Source organism: Papio anubis, chromosome 7, assembly GCF_008728515.1.
Source record: "Papio anubis isolate 15944 chromosome 7, Panubis1.0, whole genome shotgun sequence".
In the NCBI taxonomy this organism is placed as follows: Eukaryota; Metazoa; Chordata; class Mammalia; order Primates; family Cercopithecidae; genus Papio; species Papio anubis.
In genome coordinates, this window is record NC_044982.1 from 10,057,049 (window position 1) to 10,076,348 (window position 19,300).

Here is a 19,300-nt window from a genome sequence, read left to right on the forward strand (position 1 = left end):
CAGCTTGCTATGATTTGAATATTTGTCCCCTCCAAAACTCATATTTAAACTTAATCCCCAATGTGGCAGTATGAAGAGGTGGGACCCTTAAGAGATGGTGATGTGGGCCCTGTCCTCATACATGCATTAACCCATTCATAGATTAATGGAATCATGGGTTAATGGATTAATGGATGGTAGTGTTGGAAGGATGAGAAGCACAGAGACTCCAGATACGTTTTGAAAGTTGAGCCAATATAATACATTGATGTATTGGATGGGGGGTAAGAGAAAAGAGCCGGGCACAGTGGCTCATGCCTGTAATCCCAGGACTTTGGAAGGCCGAGGCAGGTGGATCACCTGAGGTCAGGAGTTCGAGACCAGCCTGGCCAACATGGCGAAACCCCGTCTCTACTAAAAATACAAAAATTAGCCAGGTGTGGTGGCAGGCACCTATAATCCCAGCTACTCAGGAGGCTGAGGCAGGAGAATCACTTGAACCCAGGAGACAGAGGTTGCAGTGAGCCAAGATTGAGCCACTCCATCTAAAAAAAGAAAAAAGAAAAAAGAGAAAGAAAGAAAAGGAAAAGAATCAAGAATGACTCCAAGGTTTTGGGCCTGAGCAACTGGAAGGATGGAGTTGCCAATAACTGAGGTGGGAAGATGGGGGAGCAGCAGGTAGAGGGGAGGGAGGACGGGGATCAGGAATCAGCGTTGGCCATGTTAAAGTTTAGCATGCCTATGAGACATTCAGATGGAGGGAAGAAAGTGTTTCAAGGAGGAAATGATAAAATGTGTCAGATGTTCAGAGACACCCAGTAAGATGAGGCCTGAGAATTACCAATTGGATTTGGAAATATGGAGCTGGCTAGTAACCTTGCTATATTGGGACCATAGCTGGAGGAGGATGTGGAGGTGTGGGAAGGTTTTTGCATTTTAATTTGGTTTTGTCTTGTTTTGAAGTACGGAAGCTAGTACCTCATGTTTAAAGCTTGGCATGATGATCCAGAAGTAAGAGAAAAATTAAGCTACAAGAGAGCAGACAATTTTAAGAGTTGAATCTGATTATGTGAGGAGGGACAGGAGCGAGGGCAGAAGTGGAGGGCTGACCTCAGACGGGAGCACACACAGTTCTCTGTAGCAGATGGGAAGGCAGAGAGAGGTTTGTAGTGGGAGAATGTAGAAGCTCTCTTTTATTCTTTTTTTTCTTTTACTGGTTCCATGCCCCATGAAGACAAAGAAGCTCTCTTTTGATGGCTTGTTTTTTGATTTGATTTGTTTTTTGTGTTAGTTTTCAGTAAACCAGGAAGCAAGGTCATGAAATGAAGGCATGAAAATGTAACTATTATAAAGACTAATGATTTCAAACTGTGGAAAATGTATTCTTTTTATTGAGATTTTTTATTAAAATATAAGGGTCAAAAATAGTATAGAGTGCAGCCATGAAAAATAAATCATGCCTTTTGCAGCAGCATGGATGCAGCTCGGGGCCATTATCCTATGCTAATTAACATTGGGTACTCGTGGACATAGAGATGGCAACAATAGACCCTGTAGACTACTAGAGGTGGGAGGAAAGGCGGGGACAAGGGTTGAAAAACTAACTATTGGGTACTATGCTCACCACCTGAGTGATGGGGTCGTTTGTGTATCAAACTTGAGCATCACACAATATACCCATGTAACAAACCTGCACATGTTACCCACTGAATCTAAAATAAAAGTTGAAATTATTTAAAAAAAAAAAAGTTTCCAAAAATAGTGCAGTGAAACAAAACCAAAAATAGGTAAATTAAACTTCCTCAAAATTAAAACCTTTTGTGTCTTAAAAGGCACTCTCAACAGAATGAAAAGACCCATGGAGTGGGGGAGATCTTTGCAAATCATATGTTTGACAAGGGTCTTGTATCCATAACATGTAAAGAACTCTTACAATTCAACAACAAAAAGCAACCCAAATAAAAAGTGAGCAAAGGGCTTGAATATACAGGCACACCTCATTTTATTGTCCTTTACTGCACTTTGCAGATACCATTTTCTACAAATTGAAGGTTTTTGCAACCCTGCATCAAGCAAGTCTATCAGCACCATTTTTCCAGCAGCATGTGGTCATTTCGTATCTTTGTGTCATATTTTGATAATTCTTGCACTGTTTCTAAGTTTATTATTATTATTCATTAGTGATTTTTTTATGTCACTATTGTAATTGTTCTGGGGTGCCACAAACCATTCCCATATAAGACAGCAAGTTTAATTGATAAATGTGTGTTCTGATTGCTCTACCAACCAGCCATTTTACCATCTCTGTCCCTCTTCTTGGACCTACCTTTTCCCTGAGACACAACAATATTGAAATTAGACCAATTCATAACCCTACAATGGCCTTTAACTATTCAAATGAAGAGTCACAAGTCTCTCACTTTAAATTAAAAGGTAGAAATAATTAAGAGTAGTGAGGAAGGCATATTGAAAGCTGAGATAGACCAAAAGCTAGACCTCTTGTGCCAGTTAGCCAAGTTGTGAATGCAAAGGAAAAGTTCTTGAAGGAAATTAAAAGTGCTGCTCCAGTGAACCCACAAATGATAAGAAAGTGAAACAGCTTTCTTGTTAATATGGAGAAAGTCTGAATGGTCTGGACAGAAGATCATACCAGCTACAACGTTCCTTTAAGCCAAAGCCTAATCCAGAGCAAGGGCCTAACTCTATTTAATTCTATGAAGGCTGAGAGCGGTGCAGAAGCTGTAGAAGAAGAGTTGAAGCTGGCAGAGGTTGGTTCATGAGGTTTAAGAAAAGAAGCCATCTCCATAACCTAAAAGTGCGAGGTGAAACTGATGTACAAGCCGCAGCAAGTTACTCAGAAGATCTAGCTAAAAGCATTTAAGAAGGTGGCCGCGCTAAACAACATTTTCAACATAGCGAAAACAGCCTTGTATTGGAAAAAGATGGCAGCTAGGACTCTCCTACCTAAAGAGCAGTCAATGCTCAGCTTCAAAGCTTCAAAAGACAGACTGACTTTCTTGTTAGAAACTAATGTAGCTGGTACGTTTAAGTTGAAGCCTATGTCTATTTACCATTCCCAAAATCTTGGGGCCCTGAAGAGTATAGCTAAATCTACTCTGCCTGTGCACTCTTAAGGGAACAGTGAAGTCTGGATGACAGCACATCTATTTACAGCATGGTTTACTGAAAATTTTTTTTTAAAAGACAGAGTGTCAGTATGTTGCCCAGGCTGGAGGGCAGTAGCGATTCACAGGTGTGATCGTTGCACATCACAGCCTCAAATTCCTGGGCTCAAGCAATCCCCTGCTTCAGCCACCTGACTTGCTGGGACTACAGGCATGAACTGCTGTGCAATGGCTTGGTTTAATGACTAGTTTAAGTCCACTGTTAAGAACTACTGCTCGGCCGGGCGCGGTGGCTCAAGCCTGTAATCCCAGCACTTTGGGAGGCCGAGACGGGCAGATCACGAGGTCAGGAGATCGAGACCATCCTGGTTAATATGGTGAAACCCCGTCTCTACTAAAAAGTACAAAAAAAAAACTAGCCGGGCAGGGTGGCGGGCGCCTGTAGTCCCAGCTACTTGGGAGGCTGAGGCAGGAGAATGGCGTGAACCCGGGAGGCAGAGCTTGTAGTGAGCTGAGATCTGGCCACTGCACTCCAGCCTGGGCGATAGAGCGAAACTCCGTCTCAAAAAAAAAAAAAAAAAAAAAAAAGAACTACTGCTCAGAAACAAAAAAACCAAAACTGAGTCCTTTCAAAATATTGCTGCTCATTGACAATGCATGTAGTCACCCAAGAGCTCTGATGGAGATGTACAAAGAAATTAATGTTTTCGTGTTATTAACAAAACATTCTGCAGCCCATGAATCAAGGAGTAATTTCGACTTTCAAGCCTTATTATTTAAGAAATACATTTCATAAAGCTAAAGGTGGCATGGATAGCGATTCCTTTGATGGATCTAGGCAAAGTAAATTGAAAACTTTCTAGAAAAGATTCACCATTCTATATGCCATTAAGAACATTTCGGATTCATGGGAGGAGGTCAAAATGACAACATTAACAGGAGTTTGAAAGAGGTTGATTCCAGCCCTCTTGGATGACTTTGAGGTGATTAAGACTTCAGTGGATGAAGTAACTGCAGATGTGATGGAACTAGCAAGAGAAGTAGAATTAGAAGTGGAGACAGAAGATGTGACTGAATTGCTGCAATCTCATGATAAAACATTAAACAGATGAGAAGTTGTTTCTTCTAGATGAACAAAGACAGTGGTTTCTTAAGATGGAATCTACTAGTGAAGACGCTGTGAACACTGTTGAAATGTACAACAGAGGATTTAGAACATTTAATAAACTTAATTGATAAAGCAGTATCAGAATTTGAGAGGATTGACTCAAATTTTGGAAAAATACTAATGTGGGTAAAATGCCATCAAACAACATGACATGCTACAGAGAAATTTTTCTTGAAAGGAAGAGTTCCGTTAATGTGGCAAACTTCATTGCTGTCTTTTTTTTTTTTTGAGATGGAGTCTCACTCTGTCACCCAGGCTGAAGTGCAGTGGCACAATCTCAGCTCACTGCAACCTCCACCTCCTGGGTTCAAGTGATTTTCCTGCCTCGTCCTCCCAAGTAGCTGGGATTATAGGCACACGCCACCACGCCCAACTAATGTTTGTATTTTTAGTAGAGATGGGGTTTCACCATGTTGGCCAGGCTAGTCTCAAACTCCTGACCTGGGGTGATCCACCTGCCTCAACCTCCCAAAGTGCTGGGATTACAGGCATGAGCCTACTGCACCCAGCCGATTGCCGTCTTATTTTATGAAATTGCCACAGCTACCCCAACCTTCAGCAGCCACCACCCTGATCAGTCATCAGCCATCAGAATTGAGGCAAGACCCTCTAACAACAAAAAAATTACAACTCACTGAAGGCTCCAGTTATTGTTAACGTTTTTTAGCGATAAAGTTTTTTTTTTTTTTTTTGAGACAGAGTCTCGCTCTGTCACCCAGGCTGGAGTGCAGTGGCACGATCTCGGCTCACTGCAAGCTCCACCTCCCGGGTTCATGCCATTCTCCTGCCTCAGCCTCCCGAGTAGCTGGGACTACAGGCGCCAGCTACAACGCCCGGCTAATTTTTTTGTATTTTTAGTAGAGACAGGGTTTTACCATGTTAGCCAGGATGGTCTCGATCTCCTGACTTCGTGATCCGCCCGCCTCAGTCTCCCAAAATGCTGGGATTACAGGCATGAAGCAATAAAGTATTTTTAAATTAAGATAGGTACCTTGTTTTTTAGACATAATGCTATTATTGCACAGTTAACAGATAGTGTAAAATATAGTGGAAAAATAACATGCACTAGGAAACAAAAAAATTGGGGTGACTTGCTTTATTACAATATTAGCTTTATTGTGGGGGTCTGGAGCCAAACCCTCGATATCTATGAGGTATGCCTGTATATTTCTCCAGAGAAGACATCGAAATGGACAGCAAGTGCATTGAAAGATGCTTAGTCACAATATGCCACATCACACCCACTATGATCACCATTAAAAACAATAAACAAAAACACAGAAAATAACAAGTGTTAGTGAGGATGCAGAATATTGGAATCCCTCATACACTGCTGGTGGGAATGTAAAATGGTGCAGCTACTGTGGAAAACAGTGTGGCAGTTCCTCAATAAGTTGAGCATAGAATGACCACATGACAGCAGTTCCACTCCTAGGTATCTAGCCAACAGAACTGACAACCTGTGTTCAAATAAGAACTTGCACACAAATGTTCATGCCAGTAATAGTCACAGTAGCCAAAAGGTGGAAACAACCCAAATGTCCACGAACAAAGGAACAATTAAACAAAATGTGGTATATCCATACAATGGAATAGTATTCAGCTATGAAAAGGAATGAAGTACTAACACATTGTATGACATAGATGAACCTTGAAAACATTTTGCTTAGTGAAAGAAGCCAGACATGAAAGACCACCCATTGTATGGTTTTATTTATAATAGGTAAATCCATAGAGACAGAAAGCAGATTCGTGGTTGCCTGGAACTCGGGGGAGGGAATAATGGAATATGACTGCCTAATAGGTGCTGGGTTTCCATTTGGGGTGATGAGAAAGTTCTGGACTAGATAGTGGTGGCTGCAGATCATTGTGAATGAACTTAGTGCCACTGAATTATATGCTTTAAAATGGTGACAGTGGTCAATTTTATGTTACATGTATTTTACCACAAATAAAAAATCAGGCAGTTGTATTAGGTTACATTATTTAAACGGATAAAATACATATGCCGTTAAACCTAGTTTCTCATTTAGGGTAATTCTAGGAATCTTACGGGATTTTTAGAACTGGAAAAGACCATAGGATTGATAACTTATACCTATGTTATAAAGTGTGTTGAAAATATTTAGCAACTTCTTACTTATCACAAAGATTGGAATTATCCTGTTATGCAAATTTCTCTGCCTAAAGGTTTACAGTTTTCTCTGATTCATTGTCTGGGATCCTGACCCGGAACTCAAAGCCACCTTTCCCTAGCCATTGCTTCATCAGAAAAAAAAAGCAATCTTACAGACACCAATCTTGTCTGACTTACTATGAGTCAACAGGCATAAACCACTTCAGTTTATTTCCATTTCTAATAACATTGTTACTGGGGCAATAACAAGTCATGTAAATTAGCCTACATGTTAGAATAATATATAGTCTACAATATATAGTCTGATTTTCTTCATGCTATAAATACCTATAAACATTAGTGTACAGAAGCGGTATATTTAGACCTGACTAACGAATAAAATGTTGAATTGGTATTTGTCTCATGAGCTATGCACAAATGTCTTTATCAATTTACATTTCAAATACAGTTTTAATGACGTAGTCATTCATGTCATATAGCTTTTAATAGGGATTCTAGTTGATAGTATATTTGTCTACAAAAAAAGAATTTTCTAAGAACTGGAAAAGCATTTTTCAAAGCAGTTTTTCAAAGTACAATAAGTGATCTGTGGTTCTGTAAAGGTAGATAATACTAGATCTTTAAAGTTTCACTGCGCTTCAGGATTGTTCTTGAAGAGATATTCTGCCTACAATTGAAAAAAAGACAAGTCAGCAATTTGCAAGTTATTATTAGTCATGTATTTGTATTAGTAGCAATTTAAAAATCATCTAGGGCCGGGCTCATGCCTATAATCCCAGCACTTTGGGAGGCCGAGGCCGGTGGATCACTTGAGGTCAGAAGTTCGAAAACAGCCTGGCCAACTTTGTGAAACCCCATCTCTACTAAAATACAAAAAATTAGCTGGGTGTGGTGGTGGGCGCCTGTAATCCCAGCTACTTGGGAGGCTAAGGCAGGAGAATCGCTTGATCCCAGGAGGTGGCGGTTGCAGTGAGCCAAGATTGTGCCATTGCATTCCAGCCTGGGCAACAAGAGTGAAACTCTATCTTAAATAAATAAATAAATAAATAAGTAAAAGTACATACATTTTTTACTTTCAAATGAATAATAAAAATCTTACATGGGTTTGACCAATGAGGGAAAAAAAATCTTATTATAAATGGCGAATGTATTAGAAGCTATTTCCCAAATAACCAGAAACATAATTTTGTTATCTGGACTGGTTTTCTGTTAAAATTCAGGCAGATTAGGCTGGGCGTGGTGGCTCTCCCCTGTAATCCCAGCACTTTGGGAGGCCCAGGTGGGCGGATCACAAGGTCAGGATTCAAGACCAGCCTGACCAACATGGTGAAACCCTGTCTCTACTAAAAATACAAAAATTAGCCTGGGGTGGTGGTGCACGATTGTAATTGCAGCTACTCAGGAGGCTGAGGCGGGAGAATCGCTTGAGCGCGGGAGGCGGAGGTTACAGTGAGCCGAGATCGTGCCACTGCACTTCAGCGTGGACGACAGAGCGAAACTCCGTCTCAAAAAAAAAAAAAAAAAGATTCAGGCAGATTTTGTTTTCTTTTATTTATTTATTTATTTATTTTTTTGAGACAGAGTCTCACTGTCGTGCCCAGGCTGGAGTGCAGTGGTGCGATCTCGGCTCACTGCAACCTCAGCCTACCGGTTCAAGCGATTCTCCTGCCTCAGCTTTCTGAGTAGCTGGGACTACAGAGGGCGACACCATGCCCGGCTAATTTTTGTTGTTGTTGTTGTTGTATTTTTAGTAGAGATGGGTGGGGTTCACTGTGTTGGCAGGGTGGTCTCTAACTCCTGACCACAAGTGATCCCCCGACCTTGGCCTCCCAAAGTGCTGAGATTACAGGTGTGAGCCACCATACCCGACCTCAAACTGATTTTTTTAAAAATTAAATATTTTACCAGAAAATCAACAGGATCTTCGGGTCGGACGTTGCAACATTCATTCAGGCCCTGAATAAGAGTTGGCATCACGTAGGTCATTAAATAGTTTCTCAGGGGAATTGATTGAGCCTCCAGTAATTCTCTTTCTTCTCTTTTCACTTCCTCTAGTCGTTTATTCTAAAATAGAACATTTGGGGGCAAAGTAAATATATAGTGAGAAAGGGGAGAACACTCACACAGTTCACCTTAGAGTGCACTGAGACACTGCTAGAAATAGTCACCATCTATGATACAGATGGCATTTCCAATCAGCAGGGAAAAGACATAAATGGCGTTATAACAACTTAGTCATTTGGAAAATAATAAATTGGATCACTTCTTACACCAAAATAATGTCTAGCTGCCCAGATGAAGCAAAATAGAAAGAAAAAAAGAAAAAAAAATGCCACTAGAAAGTCTGGAGGGCATTGGGATAGTGACGTGTGCAATTCTTTGCTCAGCATACAGCCACCCTCTCTTGTGGGAATCATAATTCCAGATTTCTTTTGAGAAATCTCCCTTCTCAGCCTAGTGGTTTAGTTTGAGTAGGATGTAAGCCCATCATCCAGCCACCTCCTGGCCATAGATTCTAATTAAGGATCGGCACAACATCAAAATTGGTTACAATTTACAATACCTAAATTGTAAACAGTACTAGTACAAATATATGACTAATAATAACTTATAAATTGTTGACTTGTCTTTTTAAAAAATTCTAGTTAAAGATGAGCACATCAAGTGCCCTGCCATGCATGGTAGGTGCACCTAAGAATGAAGCCTCCCATGCAAGGCAGGACAAAGAGGGGGATCCTAAGTCCTTGGCGACATCATTTGAGCCACTATATCACACCTTACCTGAAGCCAGCCCTACCCCTGGACTTCTCTGGTTTTCTTTATGGTGAAGTCATTTTGAGTTTGCTTTTATATCACTTGCAAGATAAAGAGTCCTAGCTGATATTTGTTTGAAAGGAGGTCTTGGCAAGATTGCCAACCCAGAAATCAAAATGGGAAACAGGTGGATGGATTTGACTACATGTAAACATGAAACTTTTGTGTGGTCAGAGAAAATATCATAAATAATGTTAAAAGATAAATGATGAATTGAGAAAAACTGCAACACATTATAAAAAAGATGTGATGAGGATATTATGTGATGCACACTACTTGCCAGGCGCTGTGCATAGTTTACATATATTACCTCTTTAATCACCTCAATGACTGTATGAAGTAGGTACTATCATTATCCCCACTTTACAGATGGAGAAACTGAGACACAGAGAGGAGCCTGCACAAGGCCACATACCTACAGAGAGAGTGGAGTGGGATTTGAACTCTAGCAGCACGACTCAGGAGGCCAACTGGAGCCATTCCTGTGTCTATTGAACTAATTTATCAGGAGTTCTTTTTGCAAAATAATTAGAAAGAGACACACAGCCCAAACATGGGCAGAGAAAATATGCAACATGAGAAGAAACATAAATGCTTAACAAACATAGAAAAAGCTGTAAGATTAGTGATCAGATAAATGAATATCAAAACAATGAGAACAGTTTTTATCAGCCTGACATGTGCGAGCAAAATTGAGAAAGTAGGTTTAGAGAAGGTGTAGGGAAATAACCACCTGTTAGATGATACGTAAACTGGTTTGCCATTGCTGGAGGGCAGTTTTAAAATATGTATCAAAACTTAAACCATGTCTAGTCTGACACAGCAAACTTTAGGAATTTAAGATTAATCAGGCACCCAAAATGTGTGCATTGGGCCTGCCTCCCTCCCTCCATCCCTCCCTTCTTTCTTCCTTTCTTCCTTCCTTCCATTTTTTGAGTGCCTGTGATATGCCAGGCACTATTCTAAGCATTGGATATATGGCAGTGAACAACATAGACATCGCTGTCCTCATGTAACTTAAGTTCTGTGCAGAGAAAAGACAAGAAACAAGGTAAATACATAAACTGTAAAATAGGTAGAGTAAGTACAAAGAGGGAAATTAAAAAGTGTAAAAGGGGATGTGACAGGTTGTGGGAAGGGGTAGGCATTGAATTTTACAGAGACCAGGAAATGCCTCACTAGAAAGACGACTTCTGGTAAAGATGCCACGTGTCTGTGAGGTAGTGAGTCATGCAGATGACCATCATTGGTGCACTGTTTGAAACTAGGAAGTATCAGAAGCAGCCAGGTCACAAAGGACCTTGACCACAATGACAAGTTTGGACTTTTATCAAATTGTGATAATCGAGAGCCTGTGAGGAGCTGTAAGCAGAGAATGGCCATGGTGGGTCTGCAGTTTGGAAGGATCACCTGCCAGCTGCTTGGGAACAGACTGGAGATGGACCAGGCTGGAGTTGGGGAGGACAGTGAGAAAGCACTGCATAATTCGGATGAGAAACACTGCCCCTAATCAGAATTAGAGAGCTGGGGACAGATTTGGGTGTCATTTTTGGTGATGGTGTTTGTTTTTTGAGGCAGGGTCTCACTCTGTCATCCAGGCTGAAGTGCTGTGGCATCACCATAGCTCAATGCAGCTCAATCTCCCAGGCTCAAACAATCCTCCAGGCTTAAGCAATCCTCCCACGTTAGCCTCCCTAGTAGTTGAGGCTACAGGCATGCCACTACGCCCAGCTAATTTTTATTTTTATTTTTAGTAGAGTCAGGGTCTTGCTATGTTGCCCAGGCTGTTCTTGAACACCTAAGCTCAAGTGATTCTCCAGCCTCACCCTCTCAAAGTGCTGGGATTACAGGTATGAACCACCATGCCCAGCCTAAGAGTGCTATTTTTGGAAGCAGAATTATTTGCTAGACTCAGTGATTTGGGGAATGAGGAGGGGTTGAATGAAGCTGACCACCTGGGTAGGTTACATGGGTAAATGGAGGAAAATAAAATAAAATAATGAGGTCAATGCATAGTAAAATGTTACATATTTATAGGAATTTTATTACTAATACACCTGATAATGGCTAGTTTTTGTTATTAATACTAAGCAAGCTGGGCACGGTGACTCACGCCTGTAATCCCAGCACTTTGGGAGGCAGAAGCAGGCGGATCACTTGAGATCAGGAGTTTCAGATCAGCCTAGCTGGCCAACATGGTGAAACCCCATTTCTACTAAAAACAAAAAAAAGGGGTTGGGCTTGGTGGTGCACACCTGCAGTCCCAGCCCCTGGGGAGGCTGAGACAGGAGAATCACTTGAACCCAGGAGGCAGAGGTTGCAGTAAGCCAAGATTGCGCCACTGCACTCCAGCCTGGGCGACACAGCCAGACCCTGTCTCAAACAAAAAGAAAAAGGGAAAAAACTAAGCAAAAGACCATGGATATCCTTTTTCAAACGTTACAAATGACAAAAAGCAAACGCAAATTTGTTTGGGGTATTTTCATGACATTTCCCTAAAGCAGGATGGGAAGTGGAACTGGCCTAAATGGCTTTGCCAGGCACCGCACCCCTGCTCCGCACACACACAGACTCACACACACACCACTCACCCACTCCTCCCAGCGAGCTATCTTCTCTGCCATCTCCACGGCCTCCTGGTGCTCGCGTTCTGCTTCCTCAGCAGCCTCCCTGGCCAGCCGCTCCTCCGCAGCCTTCCGCTCCTCTTCTGCCTTTTCTTCATCTGTTAAACCATAATTTCGAGGCTCCCCAATCTCTTTGATGAGCTGTTTGATAGCAAGTCTATTCTGAGCATCTTCAAGTTTTCCTACATCTTTAAATACCAGGAGAGAGATCAACACATACTTATATTCTAGGCCTGCCTGCAATTGGGAAAATTCTTTATTACTATAAACTTGTGATAGTCAATTATGTAAATTACCACATGGGGCTTTCTTTTCTAATTGCCAGCATAGTTCAGACGTTTTTCCCTCATGGGCAAATATCAGACCAGAGTCTGAGAGTCGTGGGTAGGGAAATTTGGACTTGGGTCTATGAGTTCTAACGATGACTTGATTAGAGTGGTTGGATGGGGGAATGGATTACCTGAAAAGTAATGAGCTCTCCATGCCTGGAAGTATTCAAGCAAAGACTGGGACACTTCTTTTAGAGGTTTCTACAGAAGGAAGTCCTGCACTTGTGGGAGGCCAAACAGGGTGACCTTTCTGAAAATCAACGATTCTGGGATACGTTTTCAATTCACAAAAAAATAACCATTTCAGTGAGTCTACTTGAATAGGAAAAAAAAAAAAATCCAGACTCCAGAATATCTGAAAAACGTTAGTATCAAGACTGAAGAGAAGAAAAAGAAAAATGGTGTATGGATAAATACTGAGATCTCCACGGTCATTGAGGTGGTAAATTCTATACCACTTTCTTAGGGCTGCTTGGAAGGTGTCTGCAGAGAACGGTGTGCAGCGGACAAATTTTGGTACTAAGCCCCTTCAGACCTTCCTCTGGGCAACTGCTTACCCCACTCCCATTCATAGTCACTGCTGTGCCCACCCCACCCATGTTTGTTTTTTATTGTTTTGTTTTGTTTTTGTAGAGACAGGGTCTCCCCATGTTGCCCAGGCTGATCTTCAACTCTTGAGCTCAAGCAGTCCTCCTGCCTCGGCCTCTCACAGTGCTGGGATTACAGGGATGAGCCACCACCCCTCCCATGTTTGTATGACGTTGACCTAGACCAGAAGCACCACCGGGTTCTAACATGGGAAGAGGGGAGGAGCAGAGCCAATGCACTAGTTGGTGAACAGAAGCAAGCCCTTAAAAAAGCAAAAAACAGCTGGCCACGGTGGCTCACACCTGTAATCTCAGCACTTTGGGAGGCCGAGTACGTTGAGGTCAGGAGTTCAAGACCAGCCTGGCCAACATGGAGAAACCTCATCTCCACTAAAAATACAAAAATTAGCCTGGCATAGTGGTGCACGCCTGTAGTTCCAGCTACTTGGGAGGCTTAGGCAGGAGGATCACTTGAACCCGAGAGGCAGAGGTTGCACTGAGTTGAGATTGAGCCACTGTACTCCAGCTTGGGTGACAGAGTGAGACTTTGTCTCAAAAAAATGAAAAAGAAAAAGTCATATCGAGTAGCTCCTCATTGCCTGACCTGTGACATTTAAATGCATTTCTCACTGGGTGTGGTGGTTCATGCCTGTAATCCCAGCACTTTGTGTGGCCAAGGTGGGCAGATTGCTTGAGGCCAGGAGTTTGAGACCAGCCTGGCCAACGTGGTGAAACCTGTCTCTACCAAAAATACAAAAATTAGCTGGGCATGGCAGCGTACGCCTGTAATCCCAGCTACTTGGGAGGCTGAGGCAGGAGAATTGCTTGAACCCAGGAGGCAGAGGTTGCAGTGAGCTGAGATTGTGCCATTGCACTCCAGCCTTGGTGACAGAGGGAGACTCTATCTCAAAAAGAAAAAGTAAAATAAAATAATATAATATAATATAAATGCATTTCTCCCTGATTACTCTGAGTAATTACAACCTTGATATCACTAACTGGACACCTTTGAGAAGGTACTCAGGAATGATTCCCCCTGGCAGTATTCCACTCTGACCCCAGAGCCCGGCCACTGCTGATTAGACTGGGGTGGGGCACCTCAGCCCAAACTGTGACCAGCAGAGTTGCCCTTCAGGGAATGTGGGACTGGACAGAGTAAAGTCAGCTCTGGCCTTGGCTCCCAGTGTAGCATCGTAACTCTGGGTGTGGGGTGGCCTCAGCCTACCACACAGGCCACAGAGGGAGAGAGAACCCTGGCCCAAAGAGAAAGATGACAAAGAGACACTGAGAGAGAAGCAGAGGCCAGAGCTGATGAGAGGATGCGATTCCCAGCATCTTTCCAGGGCCCCATTCCAGACCTTGCAGAGGCTGGGCTGCATCCCCTACCGTGAGATGCCCTCCCCGCCTCCCATCCTTAGGATGCATTTCTCCCCTATGCTTTTCTATTCTTTCCCAGTTGTCAGCTGCAGATGAGGCCAAATGAGACGGGCACAGAATGAGACGGAACACAATGGCCGCTCACTCATTCCTCCCTGTTACTTCTTTTTTTCTCAACATTCTTCCCTGGGCTCTCCTGATCTTCCTGTAAACAGTTTTTTGGACCTAACTGAAAAGATGACAATCACTATTTTTCTGAAATCTATTCTTCATTCTTTCCTAGTTCTCTAAATAATGTAAACTAATTTCCATACTAGGAGGTGCAGAACCCTTAGCTTTTACATATAAAGCATGTCCAACATGCAGAAACATGTCTAGATGAGAACAAAACCCAGTGACTGCTGAGGGTGCAGACAACAAGGATTTGCAGATTTACAAATTGTTATTTTTATATTTCTTTTTTTTTTTTTTTTCCTAAGACGGAGTCTCACTCTGTGACCTAGGCTGGAGTGCAGTGGCATGATCTCAGTTCACTGCAACCTCTGCCTCCTGGGTTCCAACGATTCTCCTGCCTCAGCCTCCTGGGTAGCTGGGATTACAGGTGTGCACCACCACGCCCAGCTAATTTTTGTATTTTTCGTAGAGATGGGGTTTCACCATGTTGGCCATGCTGGTCTCGAACTCCTGACCTCAGGTGATCCACCCACCTTGGTCTTCCAACATGTAGGGATTACAGGCATGAGCTACCGCACCCAGCCATTTTTAAATTTCATAATAGTATGTCATTTTATGCCTTAGTATTGGTAGGAATAACAAAATGACCACTTGTTGAACTCCTTCAACGTGCCAGGCACTTTGTGTCTCTCATCTCTACCGTTTATAACAATCCAGCAAGCCTGATTATTTTCCTATTTCACAGATGAGAAAACTGAGGCCCAGCCACAACTGGAATTAGCTCTCCTTCCTCCTGCTGACATTATCCCTTAGCACTAAGTCTCCCGATACTCCAGGGCCCAAATGCTTTCCCATTGGGCAGTTGAGGGTAGAGAGCAGCCCCTGGAGTCCCAAGGGTGGGCCTGACCAGGAAGCTTCCACCAGGCAGAAGCTGGTTCTTTCTCACCAAGCCCAAAGGAGGAATAAGTGTCAAGGTCCAGAAAACCAGAAAGGTAGGTCAGGGGTTCAACAAGCCCAGGGAAGTCGCAGCAGCTGTGAAAGCTAAGAGCTGGAGCCAGGAATCATAATGGTGGTGATGAGGCCAACGTGACGCGGGATCACAAGTGCTTGCTGGTGCTAAGCTCAGCGCTGTGTTTACAGGAAACAAGAAGGAATGCGGTGAAGAGCTATTTGCTCTTCTGGGTAGCTACGGGGATGGGCTGGCCAGTCAGAAGGCCAGGAAAGGATCTGGAAAAGCACCAGTGCCCAATAATTTAACAGGGACAGAGCACTGCCCCCAAGGAACCTGGGGTAATGGCCAAGCAGCCAGCACCGAACACACATTTCTTTTTTAAAAAATGAGTTTGTTGGCCAGGCATGGTGGCTCACACCTGTAATCCCAGCACTTTGGGTGGCCGAGTGGGTGGATCATGAGGTCAGGTGTTTGAGAGCAGCCGGGCCAACATAGTGAAACCCCGTCTCTACTAAAAATACAAAAATTACTCAGGCATGGTGGTGCATGCCTGTAGTCCCAGCTACTTGGGAGGCTGAGGCAGGAGAATCACTTGAACCCGGGAAGCAGAGGTTGCAGTGAGCCAAGATTGCACCACTGCACTCCAGCCTGGGCAACTGAGCAAGACTCCGTCTCAAAAACAAAGGATTTGTCATTTGACTTCATAATATACCCATAAATTCTCATACAATAATAACACCCACCACCAAATCCCCACGTTGAATGACTCCCCAGAAGGAGTGCCCTGTGTGTTCCATGGCTTCCTGTGCCCCAACCCATGGTTATACTCCCCACCCTCCCCCAGCCCCACAATTACAGCTAGACCTGCACCAAGCTTTACTGGGGGTCCTGGACATTCACATTATCCTTGAATTCATTTAATACCAATATGTATCGGGTGAATTTCAATTTCATCAAAATAGTTGAAGACAGTCTCATCTTCAATATTGATGTCCCGGTAGTTGCTCAGAGCCCGGAGAAATCGGTCTTGGCTATAGTGGGTCCCGGCCACGATCCTCTCGGGAAGGTTTATCACACGCTCCTTCAGAAACTCATCCGAAGCATCCAGTGCACAAACGAATTCTGGGGAGAAGGAGAGACTCCAGAGTTGGCACAGTACAGCGCAGCTAACTAGCAGGGTGCTGGAGAACGCATGGGCCCCTGGTAACCCAAGTGTCTGGTTATCCGCCAGGACCTCCTGTTGCCACAAATAGCCTGTCCAATTGGCTTTGCTGCCTCTCATGGAGGATAAATAGATGAAAATCACCCCATTTCCAGAGACCACCCTATGAGGCCCAATTGCTATTTTGTGCAATCTATTATTTTCCCTTTCTTCCTCCCTCCCTCTCTTCCTTCCTTCCTCCCTCCCTTCCCCCACCCTGCCTCTGTCCTTCCTTCCTTCCTCCCTTCCTCCCTTCCGAATAAAAGCAGCAGAAATCATAAGTAGCAAATCTCAGATAACCCTGTGATATCAGCTTCCTAGTTAATTTTCAAATTGTCTCTTTTCTCTTTTTTAAAAAATATATACATACATATGCATATATGTATGTATATCTATCTTAGAGAGAGACAAGGTCTCACTATGTGCAGGCTGGTCTCAAATTCCTGCCTTAAGCAGTCCTCCCACTTTGGCCTCCCCGAGTGCTGGCAGGGATAGGCCACGGCTCCTGGCCTCACATTGCCTCCTGTCCAGCACAGTTATCACAGGCTTCCAAAGGGAACTATGGCTACAAGCAACATGCCTTGATGGCCAGTTTGCCAAATTAATAAAAATGGGAACACCCCTTGGAATTTTCATGGATCCAGCTCTTTCCTCAATGCCATTGACTATGAAACACGTTCAACATGATATGGTCAGCACTTATCAAATTCAACACACAGATCATGTTAATAATGACCATTTTACCCACCTGTGATTTTCTTTTAAACTGTGAAAGCAGCTGTTCCTTCAGCTTCTAGTACAAATTCAACGGATAATTGTTGAGTGAATAAGAGATTCAGGTGTGGATCAGTGAAATAAACTTTCCAAGGTGAGTTGTGATTCTTAGAGGTTCTCAACTACAGGACCAGTGTACACTGGTGCCCAGATCAGTGGCTGGGTGCATCACAAATACCTTGCTATCTATTAGGGCTCAACAGAACTTAGGAATGATTTGATTTTTGTTCTAAAATTGTATTGGCTTGTAACATCATAATGCCATTCTTGTTTACTTGTATTCTAATAAGCTTCCTTGAGTGGGTGAAAAGGGAAAGCGCACTGGGGAAAGCCCACAGGAGGTGTGTCCCCGAGGCATGTGGACATATGTGAACATCATCTGCTGCAGATACTAACTGTGAAAGCAAAGGCTGAGACAGCCTGTGGAATAAGATCCTGTAAATTCATAATAGTTTGATACTACCTCCATTCTGCATATAAGAGGCATTTTCGCAAGTAAGTTGTTCTATCTTTTGCTCATCTTTTACCATTTGATTGTCATGATTTTCATGAGTGGCTGCCTTTTGAAAAGGAAGGTAGACATCTGAACCCCCAAATGCTGGTACGGTACTGAAATCAAAATGATGTCAACAGATTTGCTGAAAATTGAATCCATTTAAGCTCTGTGATGTCAGACATCTATATGAAAACTTACTTTCTTTTTTATTTTTTTCCCTAACATGATACTCATTTGTTAGAAAATGTGTGAATTATGTTAATAATCTGTGAATTTCAAAAATATATTCTACCTTTCTTCCAGGCTGATCGGGAGGTGTAAGATTCCAGTTAATCAAATAATGAGTAACATCCTTGGCTTTCCAATTTGCAAAGATTTTTAATATGATAAAATATACTTCTCACTAGATGATTTTTTAAAAAAATGTTCATTCATTCTCTTTGTGACTCACAGAGAACTTCAAGATTCTGCAGTATCTCAAGACAGTTATTCAGAATGTCTATTGTCCTCGCACTGGCTAACTGTGGATAGCAAGTAATAGATTTCTGCTTGGTGAGACTGTAGATAACAAGGAGGTCACTGTATTTGGCTATCTGGAATCACATGAAAAATCTATGGGTTTTTGTTTTGTTTTGTTTTTAGGCAAAGTCTCGCTCTTGTACCCCACGCTGGAGTGCAGTGGCGCGGTCTCGGCTCACTGCAACCTCCGCCTCCCGGGTTCAAGTGATTCTCCTGCCTCAGCCTCCCGAGTGATTATAGGCTGGGATTATAGGCATGCACCACCATGCCTGGCTAATTTTATATTTTTAGTAGAGACGGGGTTTCACCATGTCGGCCAGACTGGTCTTGATCTCCTGACCTCAGGTGATCTGCCTACCTCGGCCTCCCAAATTGCTGGGATTACAGGTGTAAGCCACCGTGCTGGGCCAAAAAATCTATGTTTTAACAAATTTCCAAATATTCATCAGGTAGGTACAACTTTAAACTTATCTCCTTCAACTAAGGTCTTGAAAGGATCAAACTGGACATAGGCTAACAGCAGTGGTAAAATGCAGTGGTTTCTCACTGGGAGAGAATACCATCTAGAACTGGATTATCATAGGTTGGAATGTGTTTCTTTTATTTTCTGTGTCTTATGCTTTGATTTCTTTTTTTTTTTTTTTTTTAAGAGACAGGGTCTCACTCTGTCACCCAGACTGAAGTGCAGTGGCATGATCAAGGCTTACCACAGCCTTGACCTCCTGGGCACAAGAGATCCTCCCACCTCAGCCTCCTGAGTAGCTGGGACCACAGGCACATGCCACCACACCTGGCTAATTAAAAATGTTTTTGTGTGTGTGGAGATGGGGGTCTTGCTATGTAGCCCATGCTGGTCTCCAACTCCTGGACTCAAGCAATCCTCCTGCCTTAGCCTCCCTGGGATTGCAGGCGGCGTAAGCCACCCACCTGGCCTGTTTTGATATCTTGAGGGGGGCCTTACAGATCTGGGGAGAGACTGCTGCCCTTCCCAGGCCTAGCCAATACCTAAAGATAGTAACAACTTACTTGGGAATGCCCCTCCTA

At 43.1% G+C, this 19,300-nt stretch overlaps 1 protein-coding gene across 4 annotated transcripts in view; it reads right to left on the reverse strand.

Moving 5' to 3' along the window:
* Positions 1-5,963: 5,963 nt before the first annotated feature.
* AK7 (adenylate kinase 7) overlaps positions 5,964-19,300 on the reverse strand; it is a 96,084-nt gene continuing 82,747 nt past the window's right edge. For all 4 annotated transcript variants that reach the window (XM_009212219.4, XM_009212220.3, XM_009212221.4 and 1 more), the window contains 4 exons: positions 16,191-16,388; positions 11,815-12,035; positions 8,315-8,473; positions 5,964-7,076 (listed from right to left, as the gene is read on the reverse strand). In XM_009212219.4, coding sequence (XP_009210483.1) covers positions 7,038-7,076; positions 8,315-8,473; positions 11,815-12,035; positions 16,191-16,388 — 617 coding nt within the window. In that variant the 3' untranslated portion in view covers positions 5,964-7,037. The remainder of the gene's footprint in view (positions 7,077-8,314; positions 8,474-11,814; positions 12,036-16,190; positions 16,389-19,300) is intronic.